This window comes from Artemia sp. Qi Xiang Cuo, chromosome 9 (genome assembly GCF_049724085.1).
Source record: "Artemia sp. Qi Xiang Cuo chromosome 9, ASM4972408v1, whole genome shotgun sequence".
NCBI lineage: Eukaryota > Metazoa > Arthropoda > Branchiopoda > Anostraca > Artemiidae > Artemia > Artemia sp. Qi Xiang Cuo.
The window spans coordinates 76,335,607-76,362,814 of NC_142802.1; the positions used below are offsets into that span (position 1 = coordinate 76,335,607).

The window sequence follows — 27,208 nt, forward strand, 5'->3', positions numbered from 1 at the left end:
TCTCTTGATACCCGTCGAAACCAAATCAGTTTAGGCTCCAATAATCTATATCAAGAAAATTTTAGCGCATATTTTGCCGGAAAAACTCGCAACGGTTGTACAGGAAATGTATATGTAGCTGAACAGATAACAATTTCACCAAACTCTTTTTGAATAATCAAAGTGATACCGCAATCTATCAACCAAAGTGAAGTAGCTCATGGAGTTTGCCCGATGTTCTAGCCTGCACCAACGTGGAAAACATGTATCGCAAAGTCAATCAGTCAAGTGTCTAATTACTCATTCCCCTTAGTGTTTTTTAAACCCACCCAAGATAAAGTAACCTTATTAAGAGGTAAATTAATGGGACATTTTGAGCTTCTCCCAGACGACTTAGCCTCAAGCTCTGGGTTAATTGCGCCTGTGCTGGAAATGAATTTTCTCAAGGCAATAAAACTCAGGTAGATTTAAAAACTGAATGGCCTAATGATGAATTTTTAAAACATGTCAAGACCGGAGAATTAACCGATAAAAGTAGTGAAAAATTTAAAACTTTCATTTGTAAATTTAAAGATGTATTAGCTCGCACTGCTTATGATAGTGGGGTAATGACTTAAATGGATTTGTCGTTCCAATTGATGAAACAGTTCCAATTAAAAGCCAAAAACAATTTCCATTATCATTTTTAATGCAGGAAGTAATAATGAAACACGTCAAGGAAATACTTCGAGCTAAGATTATTGAAGTGGGTCGATCACCATTCAACTCATCTGTTTTTATCATTGGCAAACCTAATAAAGAGGGTAAAATCTTCCCAAAACTTCTTTGGAATGAGTAAAACAGTAGGTTCTTAATTGATCTTAGAGAAGTCAATAAAGGCATTAAAGATAGTCAATGGGAAATTCGAAGAATTGAAGAAGTTATAACTGATATGGCAGGGAAAAAACAATTTTCTACATTAGACATCAAACACTCCTTTTATGCATGCAATTTATCCGAAGAAAGTCGCCAATTATTTTCTTTCAATGTTAAAGGTATGTCATACCGATTTTTAAAAGCACCAATGGGAGCTAAAAGCAGTCCTAGACAATTTTTAGAATTTTTGGGAATAATTTTTCGGGATGTCCCTAGGAAAAAAAATGACGAAATAAATTTCTCTGATTTTCTGAGTTGGTACGTAGATGACTTAACAATACATACGCAAAGCAAAAAATTTGAAGATCATTTGAAACATTTACAAATTGTTTTTGAAAGGATACGTGAATTCAACCTTAAACTCAATTTATCAAAATGCTGTTTTTTTGCAAATTCAGTCAATCTGTTAGGATTCAAAGTCTCACCCGAAGGGATCTCTCCCCAGGAATCAAAGGTTGAAGCGATTAGGGCGATGACACCGCCTAATGACGTTTCGGACGATCGTTGTTTCCTAGGGTTGGCTCCATTTCTAAAAAGTTTTTACCTAAACTATGCAGACATTTCATAGCCTTTTGTTCACCTAACTCGCAAAAATGTCACATTTGTTTTTGGACCCACCAAGTTGGAGGCATATGAAAAACTAAAATCCAACCTTAATAATCCAAACATAATTCTACTCCGTTTTCCATCGAAATCAGAGGATTTTCATTTGTTCACAGATGCTAGCATGAAAGCAATTAGCGCTGTACATTGTGTAAAATGCAAAACCACAGATAGCTTTCAAATAGTTGCAAGCTATTCTAAAATTCTCAGCGGACCCGCATCTAGATATGACAATCACAACAAAGAATTATTCGCACTATAGTCCGGGATTAAAAATTTTAAAAAAACCTTTCTATAGTCTGCTCATACACATTGCCATACAGATTGCAGAGCTCGATCTTATTTAAAAAGAGCTAAAGACGTAAATAGGAAGCTATACCATATAGCAGTTTTAATAGACAGTGAGTAATTTACCTTCCATCAAATTCCTGGAGTTAAAAATCCAAGCAACTATTAGAGCCGCCCTAGTTCTGAATTTGTTGAAAAATACAGAAAAGTTAATCTTGATGAATTAGAACAGGAATTTGACTGCCTTCAAGGTGAATATGTTGATTTTATTGGACTAGGAGAAAAGGAACTCAGACAGGCTCAAAAGCGCGATAAAGAAATAAAAGCAGCGTACAAATTTTTGGAAACTGTACCCGGAAAACGATTTGATTTTCGGGAAATGGAGTCTCAGGACTCGGACCTAAAATCTGTAATTTGTAATAGTCGGTCAAACGTACGGGGTAGGCCTATCGTGCCTATTGGTCACGAGCAAGTCATGACAAGGGGTCATGTTATCCAGAGGGACGCCATTGGGGCCCCTCTAAGGGATGCAAAAAAGGGGTGCATCCCTAGGAATGCAGAAAAGGGTGGCCTACCAGCGAACAAAGGTGGCACATGCTTTTGCTCACAGGGACATCATGTACATGAATCTGGAATAGAGTCTGCCGGGCTAAAAATTGAGGCAGATGAAACAAACAAATTACCAAGGTGGCTACTAAAATATGAGCTGGTAATTCATAATGAGATAGTTTATGCAGTCGATATTACTGGAGATAAAAGACGCGTAAATAAATATAAAATCTTGGTACCAAAAGAACTTATCTCCACAACCATTGCCTTAATGCATAACAAATTATTGTTAGGTGCCCATCAAAGGTATATAAAAACGCTAGAACGAGCACGCAAATTTATAATGTTTGAAAACTTGCCAGTGCGTGTACAAAATTATGTCAAAAATTGTGATTCATGTCTTCGTCGAAATATAACGGGTCCTATGCTGAACCCAAGTTTGGCTGAAAATATTCCTCCGTCGCACTTATTTCATGCATTTTCTATAGATAGTAAATTCGCTCATAGTAAAATTCTTTTCAATGCTACAAAACTTAATTTTGATTTCGAATCATTAGACTTAAAAAAAAATTCATAGCTTTCTCGAGAGAGAGATGTATTCTGAAAAAGGCATAAATAGCTTAAAATCTATTTTGAGCAAAACAAAATTGCACAGAAAAATTGAATCAGCACAGTCCATGATTATTGGGATCATGACTGGTTGCACATTTATTTTTCTAATCTTTATCGGAATTTTCACATCGATTCTCCTCAAATTAAGGAAATTATAGATCGAGTATAGAGAAATGAAAAAAGGGGTTTTAGAATTGTCGAACAAGGGAACAATGAATAATAACAAATGTAGTTTAGGGAAGGAATAAAAATTAATATATAACGTATGAAAAAAAAAGTAATAAAAATGTTTTTTTTCAATAAAAGAGAGGGGGAGAAATGTAAAGATTGTTGCTAGGCTTACGCAAGTTAGATATAAGTGTATTTCTTGTATTTAGTGTTTTATTACATTAAGGGTATATTTCGGTATTTACTGCATGTTCCATTTCAAGGGTATAGTTGGGTATGTGTTGTTTTATGTACTTGTTTCTGCTTTCTTTTCTATTCAAGGTAGTGGATCACATGACCAAAAAGCAGCCAGCCAATGAGAGGCTACTTTGGGGGTCATGGAACCAGAATTGTATGCTTGGGCCTTGGAAGATAAGAAGGGGGAAAAGACAACTTGTGGACAGTTCAGCTTTGAGAACCAACAGTGACAAGTGGTTAGAGGAACACCGCTGGGAGAGTTCGAGCAACCTCCATCTTTCTATAATATACGGTGCGCTGGGAGAGTTTAACAATAACCTCCACATCAACTGCCGTCGGAGAGTTCCAGTAACCTCCACTAGCCAACTATAGACGGCGAGCTTGGAAAGTGTAGCAGCCACTTCCAAATCAACGGTGCCAGCCGGTGCAAGTTGACTATAGCTCGGATTCTCTACGGCTTCAAGAGGACTGTTCACAAGTGTACTTCAGTATTGTATTTTGTTTATTCGTTTATTAAAGTAGTTTTAGCAACCTCTTGAGTAGATACGAATCCTGCCTACCACGCTACCCAAGGTCTTGTCCTCGTGGAGGCTTGATCACCCCCCACTGGGGACCAATAAGACGGTATTTCTTTAGAGAAATATACCATACTTCACACTATTGAGCCGGGTCACTCCTTACTTACATTTCGTTATCACGAACTGTTTGATCATAATCACGAAGAAATAATCACAAATTGAAGAGCCACAGAAACAACTTAAATGACCTTAAAATGGACGCATTAAAAATCAGGACTATAAAATACACGTTAAGTCCTGAAAGTTGGCTGGTAGAACTGAAAGATCTTTAAAATTTTATTGGGCAGTTAATTGCGTCTAAAAATATATAATAGCTTAGCTACAAAACAGCCCGTTGCTTAAGAGTAATAACTTGAGTAGGTAACACAAAATTGATAAGTACAGTTAAAACATTAGTAAATGTAATAAAATGTTTAGTGTTTGGTTAAGTGTATCAAAATGTATTTCCCCGGAGAGGAGGCAAACACGCCATAAATTTGCTTTTCCATTATCGTTTGCCTTTCGTGTATGCTAACTGCGATCTAGAACAAATTCCACTAGCCTCTCCGCCCCCCCCCCCCTATGCACAGACATGGTAATAGAATGAGATTACGTCGCTACACATAGAAACGAACGGGCGGCATTAGGGGGAATACCCCAGTGATTAGTACAAAGGTGACCACTGATAATGAATATCTGATACCTTCTCTTAAAAAATATCATACCAATCAAAACGCAGGGAGGAAATTTGATTCCTATCCTTCGGTATAACTATGTAAGAAATATCGGTACTTCAGGAGTGAAAGTCCCCTCTCAGTGACAACTTTATTTTCCATGGATAATCCGATCTATATGGGTTGCCATTCGAAATTTCCAAGCTGCACCCTGTGCCTCCATGAGGGAGGTGCATGTGCCCCTTAAAGTTCATGCCATTAAACTTTCCCACAAGAGTAATACACATCAATAAGAAAATATTCTGCATCCATCACTGCATTTTCTAAACATTTAGCATGATCAAGATAAATGGGATACCCTGTAAAAAAAAAAAAAAGAGATAAAAATAGACTCCTTACTTTCCATCAACAGCACTGATTCTCGTAAAATTTAGGCCAAGCTGGTTCATATTATACTCCATCCTTTTAAGCCTATCCGGTCGTCTGTCCAAGTTGATCAAAAAAATTTCATCAAAGAAACCAAGTTTGTCAGATGTTTTATTTTGGACTTCGGTGTAGTTTTTAAGGCTTTCTAGTGGCTCCAAAGGTTCTGGCCACTCAACTAAAGTTAAAGAGAAAGTTTACTAATCCTTATTTAATACCACTAGGAACTTCGCTACTTTTGAGGACGAGCGGATGAATGAGTAGAATATAAATACCTGGGCTTTGGAGTCAAGAGTCACAAGTTCATAGCTCAGGTTTCTATAATGTCCTTATATTCATAAAATTCGTATGTTTAATGCTATTTTAAAGAAATATGATTTTCAAGTGAGACTAAAATCTAAAATGAATTCAGGATACAAAAACTTAAAGACCAAAAAAAGAGCAGGATGTTTAACTTAAGCTCCGGAATAGTTTTTAAGTCTTTCTTAGGGACTGCAGACGCTACGGCCTTTCAACTAAAGTGAAAAAGAAAAATAACTAATTCTTCTTGATATCATTCAAAATTTCGTACTTTTGAGGAGGAGTGGGATAAATGAGTAGCATATAAATACCAGGGCTTGGAGTCAATAGTAAGACGTAGTTTAATGCTACAGGGGTAGAGGTTCTTCACGATGAAGGATATAGAGTAGGGCTTGGAAGTATTATTTTTTTTAAATTAGGAGTCGGAATCAGCAAAAGTTAAAAAAAAAAATGACTATGGTAGCCTTTTAATTTTTTATATCTAGCACTTGTTCTGTCAAAATATGTTACTAAGAATTGTGGACAAATTTATCTAGTTCAATGATGGTCGAATCTGTACGAAAAAAAGAAGACAAGTTACCCAACAGAAATGTTACAGAATTTTATTATAAGAACTGCAGACTGTGACACCTTAGGTTCAAAACCCGGTTGACACCTTCGGTTCTTTTTTCTTTTTTCGGTTCAAAAGGCGGGACAAGAAGAAAGTACGAGCCCCTGATTGGCACCTAAAATTTGAAGTCAGTCATACTCAATCACCAAACCCTGCTCCACCACTCAACAACCCCATGATACCTTGTAGCGAAGAAAAAAGATCTGGCAATACTACTATCAATAACAAACTGTAGCAGCAACAACACACGCCTGATGCCAACAAAGCTACGCCGGCTGTATCTCCATCCCCAATTAGGTAATTATTAATCGACATTTTATAATGGTGATAGCGGTAGCTGCGAGCTAGTAAAGGACGAACCACGGCCCATAGTAACCAATAATTAAAACACAAAGTTAAAAAAAACTGGCAAGTGAGAAAAAATGTCATTTCTAGCTGACTGAAGAATGGTAGCTATTGTCTAAATTACTCTTAATAGTAAAAAGTTAGTTTGAAAACAAATTTAAGGGAGCTTCGAAAAATAGCCTAAAACTTCTTTTAAAAAAAGTGTCGGATCGAAATAAAAAGTATACCATCGGAATGGTCATGGCTGAAAGCCCTTTTCAGGTAACTTGCAGTTCCCTAGCTTGAATAACAAGGCAAATCCCTTGTTTGCATGGGCAACACTAATGTGTCCACCTTTTTATTATTATTTTTTTCTCTTCGTAATAAAAAATCTTCTTCTACAAGCAATAAACAGTTACTTGATCCGAGAAGCTTAACTTGTCCCGGTCTCACATATAACACCAAAACAGTAAACTAAATTACAGAAGGCACGCCCAAAAAACAAACAGAAAATATACACTACAGTACAGTGTAAAACACTAATAAAGGGAAAAATACGCTAAAAAAAAAGAGAAGACATATGCTGGAGCACGAAAAAAAAGAGTTATAACAAGGGAGAGATCAGAAACCCAAAGCAATCAGAACACAAAAATTAGAAAAATCAGTGTTCCCCACACCGAACAGGAATATCAAAACTCGCTCCATGATAATAATTTATACACAAAACAATTTAGGCAATAGACAGAATCCCGAATGTCCACAGATAAGGGAAACCTGAGGAGGGCGGGCGGACGGCGTAGTGAGAGGATTGTTCCGAGGAAAAAGATATGGTTCCTCACAAAAGTAAGCTTTCTACGTGAAAATATCCTCCTCTTTGTAGCTATTTTTTTATCCTACTGGAGAAGGGTCCTTCTACGGACCTAGGAGGAAAAGGGACATTCAAAATCGTTCATGTGTAGTCATGATAAATAGCTTATGCGTAACTGCCAGAACCAGCCAGATAGAACAAGTTACACATGCAAAGAAGGAAAAACCTAAAGGCCAGTGATTACCTTAAGGTTATTTCATTTTTCTTATATTTTCTCGGATTGTCCATTTAACTCACCTATTGTTGCGTTTTACCGATGTTTTGCCCCATCCCCCCCCCCCAAAAAAAAAAAAAACTGCGCGTTTACCTGGAGAGACAAGATAAGGTTTTACTTCAAAAAATGGACTATCAGAATCCCAGATGGGCAAAAGAGAGACGGGAACACTTTGAAAACGTGTTAAGCCGGGATGAAGTTGTTGGAAATAAAGCATAGAAGAACGAAAAAAAAAATGGAAAATCTTGAATTGAAAGAAGAATTATTTTGCTAGGAGGAGTTACAGAGGTACTAAAAGGATTAAAAACAACAAGACATCAGGCGTTGATAGAGTGGTTAATGAGTTTTCAGAATATGATAGTTGCTAAATTAGAATTAAATCACTGTATATTATATCATTTCTAAAAACGGGGAAATACCTAGCAATTTTAAAACTTTAATTAAGCCCCTTTGTATGAAAGTTAATAAGAATGACTGTGGCAATTATAGTAGTTTGGTTTCTTTAGGAAACAAATTACTTAGTATGATGATACTTTTTAGACTTAGAGATGCTGAAAATAAAGTTTTAAGAAAAGAACAACGCGGTTTTATGAAGGTGAGAGGATATGTCGACCAAATTTTCAATCTTAGACCAATAATTGAAAAGCTAATAAATCATCAGAACCCTATAGCCCTCACTTTTATGAATTGTAAACAGCCATTTCATTCAGCTATTTCGAAAGCTTTAGTGAAGATTCAGCCCTTATATGGTATTAAATTAAAAAAAAAACAAGTTTTTCTAACTGAAAGTAAGGAGCGACATTAAAACTTAAAACGAACAGAATTATTCTGAATATGAAAGGGGTTTTCCCCTCCTCAACGCCTCGCTCCTTACGCTAAAGTTTTTTATTGTTTTAAAAAATAGAGTTGGGACAAAGAGTCAAATTTTAGCGTAAAGAGCCAGGCGTTGAGGAGGGGACAACCCTGTTCATACACGGAATAATTTCTGTTCGTTTTAAGTTTTAATGTCGCTCCCTTTATATATATATATATATATATATATATATATATATATATATATATATATATATATATATATATATATATATATATATATATATATATATATATATATATATATATATATATATATATATATATATATATATATATATATATATATATATATATATATATATATATATATATATATATATATATATATATATATATATATATATATATATATATATATATATATATATATATATATATATATATATATATATATATATATATATATATATATATATATATATATATATATATATATATATATATATATATATATATATATATATATATATATATATATATATATATATATATATATATATATATATATATATATATATATATATATATATATATTTGGAATCATCATAATAAGCTGATTTTTTTATATATCTACTGACATTAAAATTCCATTTTTTAGAGTTTCGGTTACAATTGAGCCGAGTCGCTCCTTACTTACACTGTTTGATACCAGATAGGTGCATTAAATTGATTCGTGCTATGAACGCAAAGTATTTTACAGCAATTAAGTTAGGAAATCAAGTTACTAGTTGGTTTGTTGTGGAATCAGGGGCTGAACAGGGTTGTGTCCTCTCTCCCTTTAAATGAGTTATTTTGATGGACTTGGTCCTAAGGAATATGGCAAAGGCTATGGGAGAACATGGAATAAAATGAGAAGGCAAAACTCTCCAAGACTTTATTGACATTATTTGAGCGTCCAAGAGAAAAATGTTAGTAAAATGAATGAAATCTTTGAAAGTTTCAACAGTTCAGAGTGCAAGAATAGATTTATATATTAATGTTAAGAAGACAAAGTCTCTTAAACTAGGAGTAAATAAGGGTAAAGGAGTGATGTTAGGTAAAACTAAGTCGATTCAATGGACAGTTTCATTTACCTGGGTAGTATTGTTAGCAAAGATGGCGGATGCAGTGATGTTGTAAAAAGTAGAATAGTCGATGCAAAGGGGGCTTTTTCACAATTTAAAAAAAAGTTTGAAAGAATACGACGCTAAGTCTGCGAACCAAAATTAGAATATGAATGAATGAATTTTATCTATAGCCCGCCGTAAAACAAAAGAAATGGGCGGAGAAACAACAAGAAAAAAGAAAAAACAAAGAAAGAAATAAACTAACAAGAAAACTTCATATTAACGTGATTTAACTTCATATTATCAGACAACTAAAAAGCAGGGGGCTCAGAACCGATCCCTCTCTTACTCCTTTTAAAAGGCGTAGGCCTATGGGCGACGATAAACTTTCGTCCGACAGTTTAACATGAACTGATTTATACGAGTACCAATATGACAAGAGTTAACACCTTGTCACACAAGGGTTAACTCCTTGGTCCAGGAGAGTTAGGAAGAGCTGAGAATGCACAACCGAATCAAATGCGAAGAAGATATCCACACAACGTAAAAATAACGGCAGAGACCAAGCGCGAGCGTTTAGCAGAATTTTATCCATTAGGCTGTGCACAGACGACCATCCCATTCTTTTACGAAAACCGAATTGGGATTTTCCAACTTTACATTTAAATAAAATTTCAGAAAATAGTACGGGATTGAAAACCTTAATAAAATTTTAATAAGAACCGAATGATTGCACCGCCCAAACTTACCAAATATTTCAATAATCAATCGAGCAGGACAGCGTTTGCTATTGAACAAATTGAGGCGAGCGAGAATATGTCAAAATTAAGCAAGAAAAGTGACTTATTCTGAATAAGAAGAAAAAAAGGATCCTATGGACATGTGAATAGTCAACTAAAGGGATCAATACAATAAAATAGGATAGCCTTATTGGTCTTTCTAAAAACTATTGTCCTGTAGGTAAGTCAATTAACTTATAAGTTGAAGCCGCTAATTTTGAAGAATTTTAAAAATAAACATTTTAATACGCAGCTTATATTTTTTAGCTGTTCAACAATATATGCTTTTCTTTTCAATTCTTGTTTGGAAACAGGATGTTAGTGCTATATTCATGCACAGTTTAATCGTTCAGTTACTGTTTTTGTTTTATTTTCTACCCAGTTTACCGCAAGTTAATAGCAGTGTCTGTCTTTTGCTACGCCAATCGGGAAAGTTTCACTTTCTAAAACTACATAAATGATATATCTTTGTGTGCTAATTTTCTGCTGATTGTTCACAAATGCTATTTTTAAACTTGGCACCCGCTAAGTGTTAAAACTGCATACCTGCATCGACCATCTTTTCCATTAAAAATTGATTCCCCGATTTTTCTGATTTTTTAAGGCGTATATGGTTGCGTAAGTTTCCACTTAGCGAATTTAAAGAATTAGATTCCATTTTTACTGTCGTGGGTACTTTAAATCAGAATAATATATAATAACATAATAATAATGACACCATAGGATATAGCTAAAATGAGAAAAAATAATGAAACTCTACATAATTAGTTACATAAGGGATTGATACCTTAATTTTGAATTTTGTAAGTATCGTTGGTATAATGGTTTTATTGATAGCTGAATTACAATCTAAAAGAAATCGACCCCTGGTGGCTTTGAACCACCAATCTTTTGCTTAATGGCTGATCGTGCTAGCCACTTGCACTATGACATCATAAATCAAAGTTGTAAAATTAATAATATGAATAGATATTATTACCTGTGACCTCAAGCTTGAGTGCTTCTAGTTGCATCAATTCGTCCTCCAATGATTGTCCATCATCTAACGGAACAGGCACAAACCCGTAAATATTTTCATTCAAAACGTAAATAGGAACATCTTAAAATAGAAACACAAGGGTAAACAAACAGACCGTTTCATTATTTTCATAAGCAGCAGGAAAAGCAAAAGGTTGAGGCGGTTCTAAATCCACTAGAAGAAGATTATGTCCCAACAGCTTCTTTTCTATTCGACAGCTTAAAAGTTTTCTATTCGAAATATAAATTTTTCTTATCTACACCCACAAAAATGAAGAAATCATGTATTTCTTAATATACATTTTTTTTTTTTGCTGAAGGAGAATATATAAAAGGGATAATGAATCACAGAAAGGATACAAACATATAGTTCTCCAAGTCTTAACCCTCATTCCCAACGGTTGGACACCTCGATACAAGATTACTTTTGATAACACAGAAATACAATCAAGTTTCTCCAAGAACCCACCTCATGTTGTGCTCATATAGCTTTATGTAACGCATATATCGACACCAATTTACTGCAGTAAGGAATTCAAATTCGTCATGCAAGCAGTTTTGATAACCCTAGAAACAGGGGCGTAATTTTCTATGGGGCAGGGGGCAAATTGTCCCTCCCAGATCTCTTGCCCCCCCCCACCTAAAATTGAGTCTTCCAAAACCTTGTAAAAACTAAGCAAACCAGCATAATTCAAGTATCAACAGAAACAGATCAGTTTTTTGGTACATATTTACCTTTATAGTACTATAAAGTACCTTTATAGTACTTTTACAATACTAAATAGGTGTTACTAAATAGTACCACCATTATGGTACCAAATGGCTTATTTTTTAATTTTTGCTGTCATTTTCACTCGATTTGGGAAAATTGGCTCCAACTTTGCCCCCCCCCCCCCTAGGATTTTGACGAAATTGCGCCACTGCCTAGAAATAAAGTTGTGTCTTCTTTCAGATGATTATGCGCATTCGGTTGACTCATCCCCAACAAAAGTGATGCACATTCAGTCGAAAAGTGATGAATTATTTAACTTCAGAATGTAATGTTTTTCGCACTTAAGAATTTAGAATAGGTTCTTTTGCGCTATTTACTAACTTTATTGACTTTACAGAACACTGGCAAAAATTGAAGGTATTTGCCCTCCTCCCCTCTTGATTTTGAAAATATCTTCTTACTATTTTCCTTGAAAAATGGCTTTTTCTGGTATTTTCATTGGAAAAATTGAAAAAAGCAGCAATATCCTCCCGAAATTGCGAAAAAAACCTCCCCTCCTAATTTCCAAGCACTGACGCCACTGTTAATGATAAAATTCAATGAAGTTTAACTCCAGTAGAAGGGCAACAGAATAATTCACGAAAGTTATGCGGGGGCTCCAATGGCGTCGATATTGTGAATATCGACGTTAAGTTTTTTCTATTTAGCTTGTTCCGTTCAGACTAGAATTTTTTTTAGACCTTTTGGACTCTATAGCCAATTCTGAAGCAAATAAGTTCAATCTATTTACAATAACTGAAAAGTTATTTCCCTCTATATTTACCACCAAAGTGAACCTAATCAACAAGAATTTAAACCTTATCAGAAAGGAGATCAATTTAAAGTCGAAAAGTCAATATTACTTTTATTACCAATTCCTTGAGAAGAAACTATGTTTCTTTTAAAATTTTATTTCCCCTATTTTTGCTACCAAAGTGACCTTAATCAGTGAGAATTTGAACCTGGTCAGAAATTAAATCAAATTAAAGGTGCAAAAATACATAAATACAGTTCTTACAAATTGCTTGAGAAGACACTATGCTTATTTCCAAAATCTGTTTCCGCTCAATTTTTACTTCTCAAACAAACCTGATCAGGGAGGGAATCAATTTGAAGCACAGACGCAAACAAGTACACTTCTTAAAAATTGTTGAAAATAAAAACAATTTCAAATAATAAAAATATTTGAAGAGGAAAGCCTTTTACCCTTAACAATATTTCATTTTACTTGGATTCAATCCCCATTCTGACAAAATTGTAAATTAGGGCAACTCTAAACACAGGTTTTGAAAAATCACACCTGCGGCAACAAGGCTCCTCTTAACAGTAATATAGTTAAATCAATAGAGTTCGAGATCAATCAATTAAATATCTAAAGATTTAACTTCCTAATTAAATCACAAGAGATTAATTCTAATTAGAAATTAATCTAATCAATGTTTTACTTACCATTCCAGAAGGCCGAAATGGCAAAAGTGATCATGTCATCAACAGGCCCTGTATACCCGTTAAGTTTCTTTGGAGTAAAGGTCAAATAATCCGTTTGACGACTGGCTCAAATCGACAAGGAAACAAGAGTTCACAAGAATGACCTGATGACAGCCCTTGTTCTTTCTCTCAAGAATTGGTTTATATTCATCTGTTCTTCGATAATAGTAATTGCTTTGCATTCCGGACCAATAGTTGGAGTACATACCAAGGGAGTCAAGTTTGGGAGCGACAACAACTTTATTCTGTGAGACGAGCTCCCTTAAAGTCTGGTTGTTTACTAGTAGCACGTCCGCATCCACGAACTAAAAAAAAAAAAACAATATAGCAAAGACCTTACATAAAAGCTTGAATGAGAATTAAGTGATTACGATTTAAATACAATAGACTGCAGCGCGTAAAGGCCAACAGGGTTGCTAATCATCTCGGATCCAAGCCATATCGAAACTGTCACGCCCAAAATCGTATCTGACATTTTTACAATTCTATTATAACTTCCAAAATAACGTCTACTAAGCTGCTCTCAAAGGGAGGATCAACATGGCAATGGAGATGAGGAGGTTCGAAGTGTGATTGAGCATGCGTGGCCCTGCTGATCCTTTCTTTGAGAAGAGTTTAGCAAGAGCTTTTTGGCAATTATCTCAGGAATTTGAAAATGTTAAATATGGCCTTTAGGTGTTGGAGCGACGATATGTCCCTATTAAAAGCATGTCAGATAAATTACAGACGATCCGTTTGATGACTGGTCACATACACTAGGAAGCATAAGAAATTGATTGCAGCCCTCCTTCTTCCTATAAAAAAATATGGTTTATACTACTCACTTCTTCTATAATAGCAATTGCTTTACATTTTAGACTAATAGCCGGAGTGCCTGCCAAAGTAGTCAGGTTAAGGAGCGATATTAACTTTAAATTGTAAGACGAGATCCGTTATATTCTGGCTGTTTAATAGTGGCACTGCCACATCTTGGACCTAAAAGAAAAGTAAAAAAGCGAAGTGACCTCACGTAAGAGCTGGAGTAACACTCAAATGATCCTGATTCAACACTGGGACTAAAGGCCGACTTTAATGCTGATCAGGGAGGTCACTCCTTAACAGGGGCGGATCCAGGATTTTCTTAGGGCGGGGGGGGGGGTGCAAAATAGGTTAATCCGATAAACTTGCGTTAGGAGCAAGTTTATTTAACGCAAACTTGCCTTAATTAAGTAAATTACGCTACTTTAATTTACGTTAGGAGGGCACCCCCTCGCCCCCTTTGGATCCGCCACTGCTCCTTAGAATATTTTCCCCACGTCTCAAAACTTCAGCCCCAAGCTTGAAATTTTGGGAAAAGTATATAGATTAAATTATACTCTGGTTGTCTACCCCCAATTCTGACTACCTTTGATTTTTGTTTTTCTTTCTTGATAGATTCATAGGCTTGAATTTTGGTCGAATTTTTTCTTTGTTCAACGCATTAGAATAAATATTAAAAAAAAAAAGTAAACTGCGCCCAATCTAAGGGCCAAGATTGAAAGGGCGGTTACCTTACCCTTTCTTGGTTTTTTCTTCCTTCAGGTAATCAAGAGTGAGAATTTTGCCTTGTTAATATTACCTTAATAAACGGTGGCACAGCGAGAGAAAAATATTCAGAAAGATCTGAATGAATCAGACACGTATGCAAAAAAAATTGAGGAAGACAAAAAAAAATATGGGTATAACGGAATGATTTTCAAAACTTTCCAGCCTTCGAGTTTCCACGGTCCCAAAAATCCTTTCTTGTGTACATGCCTGAAGGAGAAGTGCTTAAAGAAGTCAGTCTTTGACGCCATGTAGAAGCTTCCCTTTATATGTATTAAATAAAAAAAACAAGTTTTTTAAACTGAAAGTAAGGAGCGACATTAAAACTTAAAACGAACAGAAATTATTCCGTATATGAAAGGGATTTTCCCCTCCTCAATATTTCGCACTTGTCGCTAAATAATTTTATTTTTTAGATAAATAGATTTTTGATAAATATGTAATATATAGTGTTAATAGTGAGGGGGTGTGGAGGGGCCCGCCTCGGCACGATGCGGTCGCCTGTCGTGGCAGGTTATTTGTTATTTTCGCTGCTTACTTTCAGTTTAAAAAACTCGTTTTTTTTATTTAATTTCTGATCGTTTTTTAGTTAATGCAGCTTTTATTTGCATAAGAATTTTACTTTTCTTTTGCTAAATGGATGTCTTTACAAATTAACTTACGTAACTAACTTCTATATTCGTATATTTTTCTTCTGGCAAAAAATACAAAGTTGCAGATTTTTGCAGATATGAGCTTGAAACCTATGTATTAGGGTTTTCTGATACGCTGAATCTGACGGTGTGATTTTCAATAAAATTCTTTCACTTGTAGGGGATGTTACCCCCTCTTTAAAAAATCGGGTAAATTTTCTCAGGCTCGTAGCCTTTGATGAGTAATACTAAACTTAATAAAATTTATATATTTAGTATCAGCATTATAAACAAATTCTTTTGTTACATTTATTGACATCAAAATTTCTTTTTTAAAAGTTTCGATTACTATTGAGCCGTATCGCTTGTTTTTTTACTGTTTTTTTTTTATTACTTATATGAAGGGGTTCTCCCCTTAGTCAATAACAAGCTCTTTAAGTTAAAATTTAAAAAAAAAATTTTATTAACAAACCCCGGAATCACAAAGGCCGTTTAATTAGAATAGATAGCTCTTTTGAAAGCACTAAAAAAAAACTGTAGCATAAAGAGCGAGGTATTGACTTGGGGGAGAACCCCTCACATACGTTATAATTTCTGTTCGTTTTAAGTTCTAATATTCCTTCTTTCATTTCAGTTGAAAAAACTTGTTTTTTTTTATTTAACTTCTGATCGTTTCTTAAATAATGCTTGGAAATCCGGCGCCCCCTTCATAGAAATGTCCCTTACCCCAAAGAAACATCCTCCACGGAAATATTCTCCAGACTAATCCCCTCCTCTAGCCCCCCCCCCCCCTCCAGAAAAAATCTTTCCTGAAAATGGTTGTATACTTCCCAATAACCAATAAATAATGCTGGCAAGTCCGGTGCCCCCTTCATGGCAATTTCCCTTCCCCCAGGCACACTGCCTTCATGTACAGATCCTTCCCTCTAGCCCCCGCCCCGCTCTTTCCCCCCCCTCCCACAAAAAAACACCTCAGAAAAAGACTGTATACTTCCCAATAACAAAAACTATATGTTAACATTGAGTAAAGTTCATAACTTTCAGCCCTCCCCCTGGGGACTTTGGGGGATCAAGTCATCCTAAAAGACATTTTTATCATATTTTCGACTATGTTGAACAAAATGGCTATCTAAAAATCTTGATTGGGTGACTGTGTGAAAAAATGAGCCTTAAAGGAGGCCTAGTTACCCTCCATTTTTTTGATCAATTAAAAAGGGCCCTATAAATTTAAATTCCCAGTACATTTAGTCTTACCACAATATTATCGCACCGCTTGATCGATACTATAACCCCAGGGAAGGCAAAAAAAAAAACAAACAAACAAATAAACACGCATCCTTGATCTGTATTCTGGCAAAAAATGGAAAATTCCACATTTTTGTAGATAGGAGCTTGAAACCTCTACAGTAGGGTTCTCTGATACGCTGAATATGATAGTGTGATTTTCATCAGGGTTCTATAGCTTTTAGGGGGTCTTTCCCCCTTTTTTCGAAAATCAGCCAAATTTTCTCAGGCGCATAACTTTTGATGAGTAGCACTAAACTTGATGAAAGTTATATATTTGAAATCAGCATTGAAATCTGATTCTTTTGATATATCTATTGGTATCAAAAACCCGTTTTCTAGAGTTTCGGTTACCATTGAGCCGGGTCGCTCCTTACTTACAGTTCGTTACCACGAACTGTTTGATGTAACAGTCGTTTACTGTACTACTAGCCCACAATGGCTAAGTCGACCGGTGATGTCAACGGAAGTAACGGTTCATTCGTAATGACTTGAAAGCGAACCTGGAACTGCTCGGTGTCAGAATGTTAAGATAGCATTGTAGGCTAATTTTTCTTTTCAATTGCAATTCACAACTAAATGTGTTAACTCCTCGTTCACTTACGCCTTGTTGAATACAACAGGAGTATGCAGTGGTGGCTTAGCTTTGTAACAAATATCTCCTTCTTGATTGATACGTAACCAAAATACTTACAATCACTTTTGATCAAACGCCGTAGATTCAAACTACTTACTTGTACTTGTTGCGGGACCAGACGTGGATGCATCACCCGGCATCTAGAAGACTATGTATTATTGACTCCCATTTGTCGCGATCTTGTGCCAGCTCTTCAGCAAACCGGAGCCAGCAGCTCTCCCAATTTCTGCCAAACTTTCGAAATCCGCCAATGGGGCCGAGGTCGTTTTTGGCAGTTGTCCACCCATTCTTAAATTGACCGCCAGGTCACCTGCGCCAATCTGGCAACGGGGTAGCTAGAAGCCCTTGCTTTATGATTCGGTCATTGGATCTTCTAAGGACATGACCAAGCCAACGCAGTCTTCTCTGTTTGACAATCATGGCGGCGGGTTCGATGTTACAGCAGCGGTGGCGCGCATCAACATTTGAGATTCTGTCGGAGTATCGAATCCTCAGGATTTTTCGTAGACTGCAGGGGTCAAAGACTTTCAAATCATGTAAATGAAGCGCCTTCAGTGGCCAAACTTCGACTGCATAGAAAAGAATAGATCTAACAGTCGCTTTATATACAGAAATTTTTTTCTTCATGCTGATCTCCCGCCGGATCCACAAATGGCGGCGGAGTTGTGAGAAGATGGCTTGGGCTTTGTTGATTCTGTTCTGTGCGTCAAGGTAGAAGCCTCCACGAGAGTCTATTATTGAGCCAAGATAAGTAAAGCTATGGACTTTTTCCAACTCTTGTCCGTAAAGCACAAGGTGATTATCAGACTGTATATTTAGGTCCATGACTTTAGTTTTGGCCCCGTTGATCTTCATACCCAGTAACTGAGAGAAATATGCTATTTTATTTAGCATTGCTTGGGCAGTTGCTGGATCAGCAGCAACAGCGTCGATGCCATCCGCGTAGTCCAGGCCAGACACGTTAATGCCCCATCCCATAACAACACCATCAAAACTCGAGAGTGCACTCTCTAGAATCCAGTCTATACAGTAATTAAACAAAACTGGGGACAATATGCATCCCTGTTTTAAATCACTTTCAACACTGAAGGACTCAGTGTCTTCGTCCAGCACTCTTACTGTCAAATTGCCATGCTTGTGGTAGGCCTTCAACAGCTCTATGAATTTAACCGGCATACCATCTTCCAACATGATTCGCCAAAGGTTTTTGCGAGTTACAGAGTTGAAAGCAGCTACAAAATCAAGGAACATGTTAATTTTGGGGAGTTTGTAGCGTTTGCACTGCTGTGGAATAAGGCGAAGAGCAAAGCCCTGTGCAGTGCAACCTCTCCCTCTTCGATATCCGCATTGATTTTCGCGTGTCCAGTCATCCCTTGCTTCCTCGAGCCTTTTAAGCAAAATCATTGCAAATACTTTGGTAGCCATATCCATAAGTGATATCCCTCGGTAGTTGCGGCTGTCGCATTTGTCCCCCTTTTTAAATACTGGGATTATTATTGACACCTTTCAATCAGACGGAAAGGTCTTCTTCTTCGATATCAGACTGAAGAGGGTTTCTAGTTGCTCTGTTAAAACGTGTGGCAACGCCTTGTAGACCTCGGGAGGTAGACCATCTTCTCCAGGAGACTTATTGTTTTTTAGCCGTTTGATTGCGTTAAGTATCACTGAATCTGAAGGTAGTGCCAGTTCGATTTTATATGGTGATCTTTTAGCTGTTGGTGGCAGCATCGCCGTTGCATCTTGTCCATCTGTATTTGGATTAAGCAGGTCTTTAAAGTGATTCTTCCAGTGATAAAGTTTACCTTGCACGTCAGGGATCACACTTTTTTTGGCGTCTTTTAAGGGAACAGCGATGGGTGACTTTATTCCAGTTTTTTCTTTAAGGGTTCTATACAGCCTACTCGTGTCATTATTTCTGGCTGCTTTTTCATCTCTAAAGCAACCTCATCCCAAAATTGTTGGCGGTCTTGACGTAGGCTTTTTTTAACCTGTTTACATAGCGATTTTTTTTTACTGCGATTGGTGCGTTTGATGCCTGCCACCTAGTTTCGATTAGCTTTACACTTTTCTCTGAGACGTAATTCTTCCTCGTCTTTGCAGGGGCATAGCCGATAACTTCAGTGGCCACCTTTTCAGTGGTGTTCCGGAATTCTTTCCAGTGGGTGGTTGGGTCTTCATTACAGCAGTTGGTCAGGCTTGCGAACTGGTTCTGTAACTTCAGGCAAAAGTCGTAAACACTTTTTGGATTTTCAGTTTCTCCACGTTTAACTTCCATTTTGTGGGTTGTCTCTTCCTCGCGCTCAACTCCAGGAGTATTTTCGCACCTACAAGCGTATGATCGCTTTCAGATTTTGACCCTGTTCATGTCCCTCTGTAAGCTCGAGAATTGATGACTGAGGAGCACCAACGCTGACGGATCAATGTATGGTCAATTTGGGCAGTTGTGGAGCCATCGTTTGAGAACCAAGTTATTTTTTGAGAGGGTTTGTGTTGGAACATAGTGTTGATGATGGTAAGGTTTTGAGATCTCACGAACTGGAGTAGTCTATTCCCAGTGCAGCACCGCTGACCGTAAGTGAATGGGCCAACAATATCGCGAATATTGGGGTCTCTCGGGCCAACAGGGGAGTTCCAATCACCCGCTAAAATTAGAAAGTCTCGTTTGGGGCATTTCTGCATTGTAATCTCCAGATCAGTGTAAAAGGAGTCTTTATCATCATCCGTTGCCGCTCTTGTTGTTGCATAGAAAGTAAATATAGATATGTTGGATAATCTTCCCTTAAGTCGTAGTCTGGCTGTTCTCGGGTTCACTGGATCCCATTCAAGAAAAGCTTTTTGCGCACGGCGGCCTATCATAAAGCCGACTCCATGGTCATCGGATCCATCATATGCACCAGAGTTGAGGAATAAGTACGAGTTGTCGGAGTCACGGACTGTACATTTGCACATAGGCCCAACCTTTACAGCACGAGCTCAGAGAAATCGGTAGTTATGCATTATACCTCCAACACTCAAGTTTACGTTGTGTAAAGCTCGAGAACAAACACTTTTTTTTCTGTCTGCATTAAGAAACAATTAGCTTACGCTCAGTGGAAAACAAGTGGCGATTGCCACAATACATTCGAATTATATAATTTGGACTATATATTTGCACATTAAGGTGGGGTTTAGGTTACCCCTCATTCCCCTAATGTGCAAATATATAGCCCACATTTTTTCCAAAGTATTACATTTTCATCATGGTTTGGTATTTTTCATCAGGATTAACCTAACTTCACTTCTTGAGTGGTGGTGGTATAATAAATAAGTACCAAGAAATGTCCCAATGAGGGTGCATCAAAAGTTTGTTATTTTTTCCCCCTAAATATAAGTGATATTTCCCTTGTTTTCTCTTCATGAAGGCATGGGCTCTGGACTTCACCTATAGGTCTTGACAACCTATAGGTCTTGGTAGATGCCCTTTAAATTCCCTTTGTAAACCAAAAAAAATCTTTTTGTAAACTAAAAACTAAAAGCATTATTTTTCATAATACTAATAAAAAAGAGTTTTATATTAAATTTTAGTAAAACTGACTTCTTAGTGTCAAAGCTTGGAATTGTGGCATTATAACTTAAAATTAACATAAATTTCAATGTACTTGAGAAGAATGCCTCCCCTGCTCTCTATGCAATAGTTTAATTTATGATCAGTATTAGCAATCTTTATGTTACCTTCCGTGTAAAGAGTGACTTCACATTTAGGATAGTTGTTTTTTTTTGTTTTCGTTTTAAATTTTAGCATCACTCTTCATTTAAATTTGGAACCTCCTACTACCCCCACCCTCTTCATGTTCTAGCTTAATTAATGCACAACAATGTTTTAAAGTAATAAACACCCCTGAAAAAAGCACATCCCCTAAGAAACTTTGACAAATCATTCATTATATTAAACCGGCACTATGATGGGGCGCAGTCTCTTTCATTATTTAAAAACACCCCTAGAGCTTTTTATTTCCCTTTCAATAATCCTTCTCCCAAAAGTCTACGACCACTGGCTCGACGCAATCGCTCCAGCTGGAAAAAAGAAAACAGCAGAAAAAACAAACAAACATACACACGCTTTATTGACAATTCTCGACATCTCATCAGGAAAAATACACATTTTAAATTATAGGATGCAGGGCATGAAACTTCCGGCATAGAGTTCTCGGAAATTTTATCTCAACAAATTTTAGACATTTGGAATCAGCATTAAAAGCAAATTCTATTGACGTAAAAATATTTTGTTATCGAACAGTCTGTCCTACTAGGCCACACCTGCTATATCGATCGATGACGTAAACAGATGTGCTAGATATCTTTTATTTTGTTCGCAATCAGAATACACTATTTATTATCACTTTTGATCAAACCCCGTAAATTCAAACTCCAATTGGTCAAAACTGATACAAAGAAGGGAATGTAATTTCATTTTAAGTGGCGTATATGCATCAGATAAAACTATTGGGATGAGGATTTAGAGTATATTTACATAGAGGTTCATCCTGTATCTATAGCAACAGACTAGAAGTGTTCCAATGAAGGTGCCTCGAAAGTGGGTTATTTTTTTTTCCTTTATATATGTGACATTTCCTTTGTCTTCTCCGGGTGAAAGTACGGGCCCTGGACCTCATCTAAAGATGAGGTCCAGAAAGGTCTTGATAACAGCTAGAAATTCTTCATACAAATAGACAATCCTGAGATTAATTGTTTTATAGAATTAACAAGAAAAAGCTAAATATTAATTTTTTGTAAAACTGAACTGTAGATATTATGACATTACAAACAAAAATTTCATGTATTTAGATGGATGGCGACCCTCATGTCCCAGCTTTCTATGCTATAGTATGATTTATGATCAATATCAACAATATATTATGACTTTAGCGTAAACAGTGGCCTCACATATATGATAATTTTTCGTTTTAAATTTTAGGATCAATCTTCAATCGGAAATTCTTTTCTTGTCATTTTTTGACATATTATCCAGTGTTATTACAAACATTTGGGAGGGGAGCTGCCAAATCCTAATCCCCACACCCTATTCTTACTCTAGCTTAACAAATGCACTTTGAAGATAAGAAAAGCACACGCCCTAAAAAACTAGGACAGATCATTAGATTAGTGGATCTTGGTTTATTGGACAGATCTGGTTTTTAGAGGATGCCCCCCCCTCCCATCTTTGAGCAGAAATGAACATGAATGTAATTATTTCATTTCATACTGAACATACTGCTTCAAAAAGAGGGGAGATACGCCCCCTAAGTATCCATATTTCACGAATAGTATCCGTATTCCACGCGTAGTCCAAATATAACCCTCCATACGAAGGGAGTTTAAGGAGTAAATTCCCCCTACCCCATACTGATCAGAGAGAATTCTGACGGAAGAGTTAGAAAACGAGGGCCTAAAAATACACTTTTCAGACATTAGGCCCCCCTCCCTCACAAAAGATTCACTGAACTCCTCTTTCATAGTGTATGTGCAACAATAAAATGCTGTACAGGGTGCATCCAAAGAGCACAATTTGCGTCTTGTATAACAGTTATTATTATTGCATAAAAGGTCTATAATATCTGTTCATTTAACACAGACAGTATAGCAAATTGGTTAGTTTTATATCAATTGGCTATCTTCCAATCTAAGAAATTTTGTTGGACAGCATTTTGGTCCTATTCAGGCCAATATTATTGTTTGGCGTCTAAAGTGGCAGAAATTGGTGCTAGCATGGGACGTGATCTTTTATTGTTTAAAAAAGCAGTAAAACTTTTCCTGTCGTCTGATCCCTCTTCCGATTGTCTATGACCACTGGTTTGACATAATCGCCCCTGGTGCAACAAAATGTAAACAGTGAGAAAACAAACAAACGCATAAACAAGCTTCAGCATATATATATATATATATATATATATATATATATATATATATATATATATATATATATATATATATATATATATATATATATATATATATATATATATATATATATATATATATATATATATATATATATATATATATATATATATATATATATATATATATATATAATATATATAATAAAAAATAATAATAATAACATTTATTCACCCACCATCTACAAAAATAGATTATAGTGGAGCACTACAAAGAGAAAAAAGAAAAGAAAAAGAAACCAGCTCCCAAAAAGATAAAGATACGACACTTAATATATATATATATATATATATATATATATATATATATATATATATATATATATATATATATATATATATATATATATATATATATATATATATATATATATATATAGTATATATATATATATATATATATATATATAGCACTGGCACTCGGCACGCGGCCTCTTCTATATATGGATGCTCATTGTCACTTGGCTTCTAAAAACAGATATTTTGAGCCTTTTCTTGATGACATGACGTCCGAATGGACTCCTGTCTTTTATCGCCAGACCTTTGTTTCTTTTAATGGTTCATAGTTTTCAATTTGCTTGGTTTCTTTGACCTCCGCTTGTCTTTTGTCATTATGAAATGCATATCACAGAACCTTTATTTTATTTAACAAAGGTATGGTAGCCATTGATAACCTTATCCATGTCAAAATCCAAAACCCAGTCATCATCCCTATCATATTCAATGATTTCACGTTTTGACTTCAGACAATTTAGCAATGGCCTTTGCTTTAGCTGCCCGTTAAGGTGTTGTCACAATTGATGGTGCAAATTTTCGTTTTTTAGGCCTTCCTACATTCACTCTTGTGGTGGAGGAGTGGGGGGAATGACATATTTGATCAAACTTTTGGTTTTCTTTATTAAGGTTTTTGAATTGTTGTAATCGCTTGCCAAAATATATGGAAATATTCTTGCAATTTCCAGTTTTTTGTTCTTTAAGCAATTTAATATAAACTTCTCCATGTATGAAAGTCTTCAATTTTTCCACAAAAGTGCGACAAGCGTGAATGACGTCATTCACATAAATATTTTTTTCCCAAAATTAAGGCTCTTAACGAATTTTCATATGTACATATATATTGATTTGATTTTTGACACCCTCTAATTGTCGTTTTCACACATCTTTTAACCGCCCGTATCTTTGCTCTTCATTTTCATTTTTGATATGTTTTTAGATTTTGATTACTTCAGACAATTTATGCCATGTATTATATCATACAAGAAAACGCTTATATATTGTCATAAGAAATGCTTATATGATGTACTAACATAGTACATGACGTCATTTGCAAAAACCAAGTTTAAGGCTCTTAACGAATTTTCTCAGACGTCTGACCTATCTAGATCGTTTTGTTATGCGAGAATATCCCAAGATACCAATTTTCCCGAGAAAATATGGAGCCGTTTTCGAGAACATACATATATAGACAAATACACAATTATTGCTCACTTATAAAGATAGTATTTCTTGTCATCAAACTTCAATTTTTTAGAGTTTTGGTTTCTAGAGGCAAAGTTTGTTGCTACTCGCCGTTCATTACATTTTAAGTAAGAACGGTCGGTTATTTTTCAAGCAAAATAAGTAAAAATGAATAGAGGGATAAACAACAAACGATTCTATAACACAGCTCAAACTCAAATGTTTTAAGGCTCTTTAATTACGACAATCATCAAATAACGAAAAATAAATAGGAAGAAACCATAATACACAAAAGAAAACCGCAAAAATTAAAGCCACATAAAAAGAGTGCAGCTAAAACTGCTATAAATTCGTCACAGAGTTTAGCTAGCTGAGACCGACACGTTGGCGATCGCTTCTCATCTATCCGACCGGTCTTGGCCATTCTCCCAAGAAATGTCTGTTTTATAAAATCTCTAAAGCTTAAATTTGGGCGTCTCACTTTTAACGTGCCACCTTACAGTCTTTTCATTTGAAAGAGTCAAGCTTTTGCCCATATAAACGGCACGACAAGGCTCCCTAAGGCGCTTTTTCATGTCACATATCTCTTGAGTGTAGTTGAAACCCTACGTTCATATGAAGTCACATTTTTGGGACATTTCCACTTCCTAAAATTAACCTTGCACAACTATTCAAAGAGTTGTCTAGCATATCTTCATTCCCTTTATTCAGCAACCCATCCTTTCATGCAGCATTTAGCTATACTCGTCATTATGGCCCCAAATCCAAAGTTTGAATTTTACTTAAGTCCTTTTACTCTCTCCTAACTTGGAGAGACTAGAATTAGTTTTGCTATGAAACACAACACAATAGTTTTTGTATGAGAAAAGACTCAATAAGAACGTATATATCCCATTCTGCACTCTTCAGGGAGAGGGTTTAGCATAAAGAAACCCCTGCCCTTCTGAATGCTCTTCATTTAACTCAAGTGATATTCAAGTTTTGTAAAGATCAGAATCAAAACTAAGAACGTAGTTTCTTTTGATGTTTTCTTGCTTTATGCCCACGGTACGAGCTGTTCCAATAAAAACCCTTTCAACCCAAACAGTTTTTTCCTTGTAGGTTCTTAATAGATATGGTAACCTTTTTCGGTGAAGCGTTTGAGATTCCAAAATCTTTTCGCGTCTTTGAGAATGTATAAGTCTCAAAAAAAATTATCTACAACCGAATTACAAACCTTAGAAAAAATTATTAGAAAATCTTAACTTCAAAAAGAGAGACTTAAGATCAGAAAATCTGCTTCAAGATATTGATTAGAATCTAAAAAAAAAAATCAGAAACACAGAAAGCAAGCAAACAAATTAGACGAAATTGTAGAAACATGAATGCAATAACCACCGAAAAAAATAATTATCGCTGAGCCATTATGAATTGTACATCAAACTTGCATGAAAACACTTCTTGAAACATTGTTTTACAGCATTAGAAAAAAATAAGGTAAAAGATCAATCTAAGAAAAAAACTAAAGAATACTAATAAAATACTAAACAAATAATAATAAAAAGAACAAGAGAAATTAAATGTAACTGCCAAGGATACAATTATCACTTTCAATTTGAAAGAATTTAGAGAAAATAAACTAGAATTAACTCGAGTATCCGAAATAGATGAACAAAAGAAATTTATTTCGACTTACTGTTATTGAGATACTTTGCATAGATGAAGTTTCTAATGAGCGACAACATTACTAAATTTGTTATTTCAGTTTATTTGTTCATTTCAAATAGATTGAATTTACTAAGTAAGCAGTTTATAACAGCAAAAATAAAACAACAGCAAAGATTCAAAGTATGAAATCTAGTACATATACCTATTGAAACTAGCTTCAGCCTTTCAAGGTAAAACAATGGCACAAATTGCATCCTGTAATGATTTTGAACCCCATTAACCTCTCTGTCCTCCTCCATCTAAGAATAGGAAATATGTGCACCAATGAATGAAAAAAAGGATGGATTACAATGTATAAACAAAAACTTACAAAGGCATAATCAGCCCAACGGGATTTTGCTATCGAGAGAGATTCTTCCCGAAGTTTAATAAAGTAGTGAAATCTTTCTTCTGTCCATTGTACATCCTTTTGACTTTCATGTTCTGCTTCACCAAATACAACATCAATGAATGAGTATTCCTTCTGAACAGAATTCACCCATTCCTTCACAATAACTTCTGAGTTGTCATTCGATTTGTCAACCTTCATCCTAAAATATACAAAACTGAATTATTGGGGCACATGCTGACATTATCTATGGAATTTTATTTTTGGGCATCATAAATCTGATAATAAATTATGTAATGGTGCAGGGATGCTGTTATCATTGTGCTTTTTGGCAGGGACAATTTATTAAATTCTATATTTTAAAATGTGGCTTGTCCTGTAGAAT

General features: G+C 35.5%; 1 protein-coding gene across 1 annotated transcript in view; it reads right to left on the bottom strand.

The window, feature by feature from the left end:
• LOC148949033 (glycosyltransferase 25 family member) overlaps positions 1-27,208 on the bottom strand; it is a 58,975-nt gene that overhangs the window by 22,242 nt on the left and 9,525 nt on the right. The window contains 5 exon segments of the mRNA XM_089094871.1: positions 4,982-5,183; positions 11,002-11,121; positions 13,240-13,339; positions 13,341-13,583; positions 26,806-27,025. Of these exon segments, the coding sequence (XP_088950997.1) occupies positions 4,982-5,183; positions 11,002-11,121; positions 13,240-13,339; positions 13,341-13,583; positions 26,806-27,025 (885 nt within the window).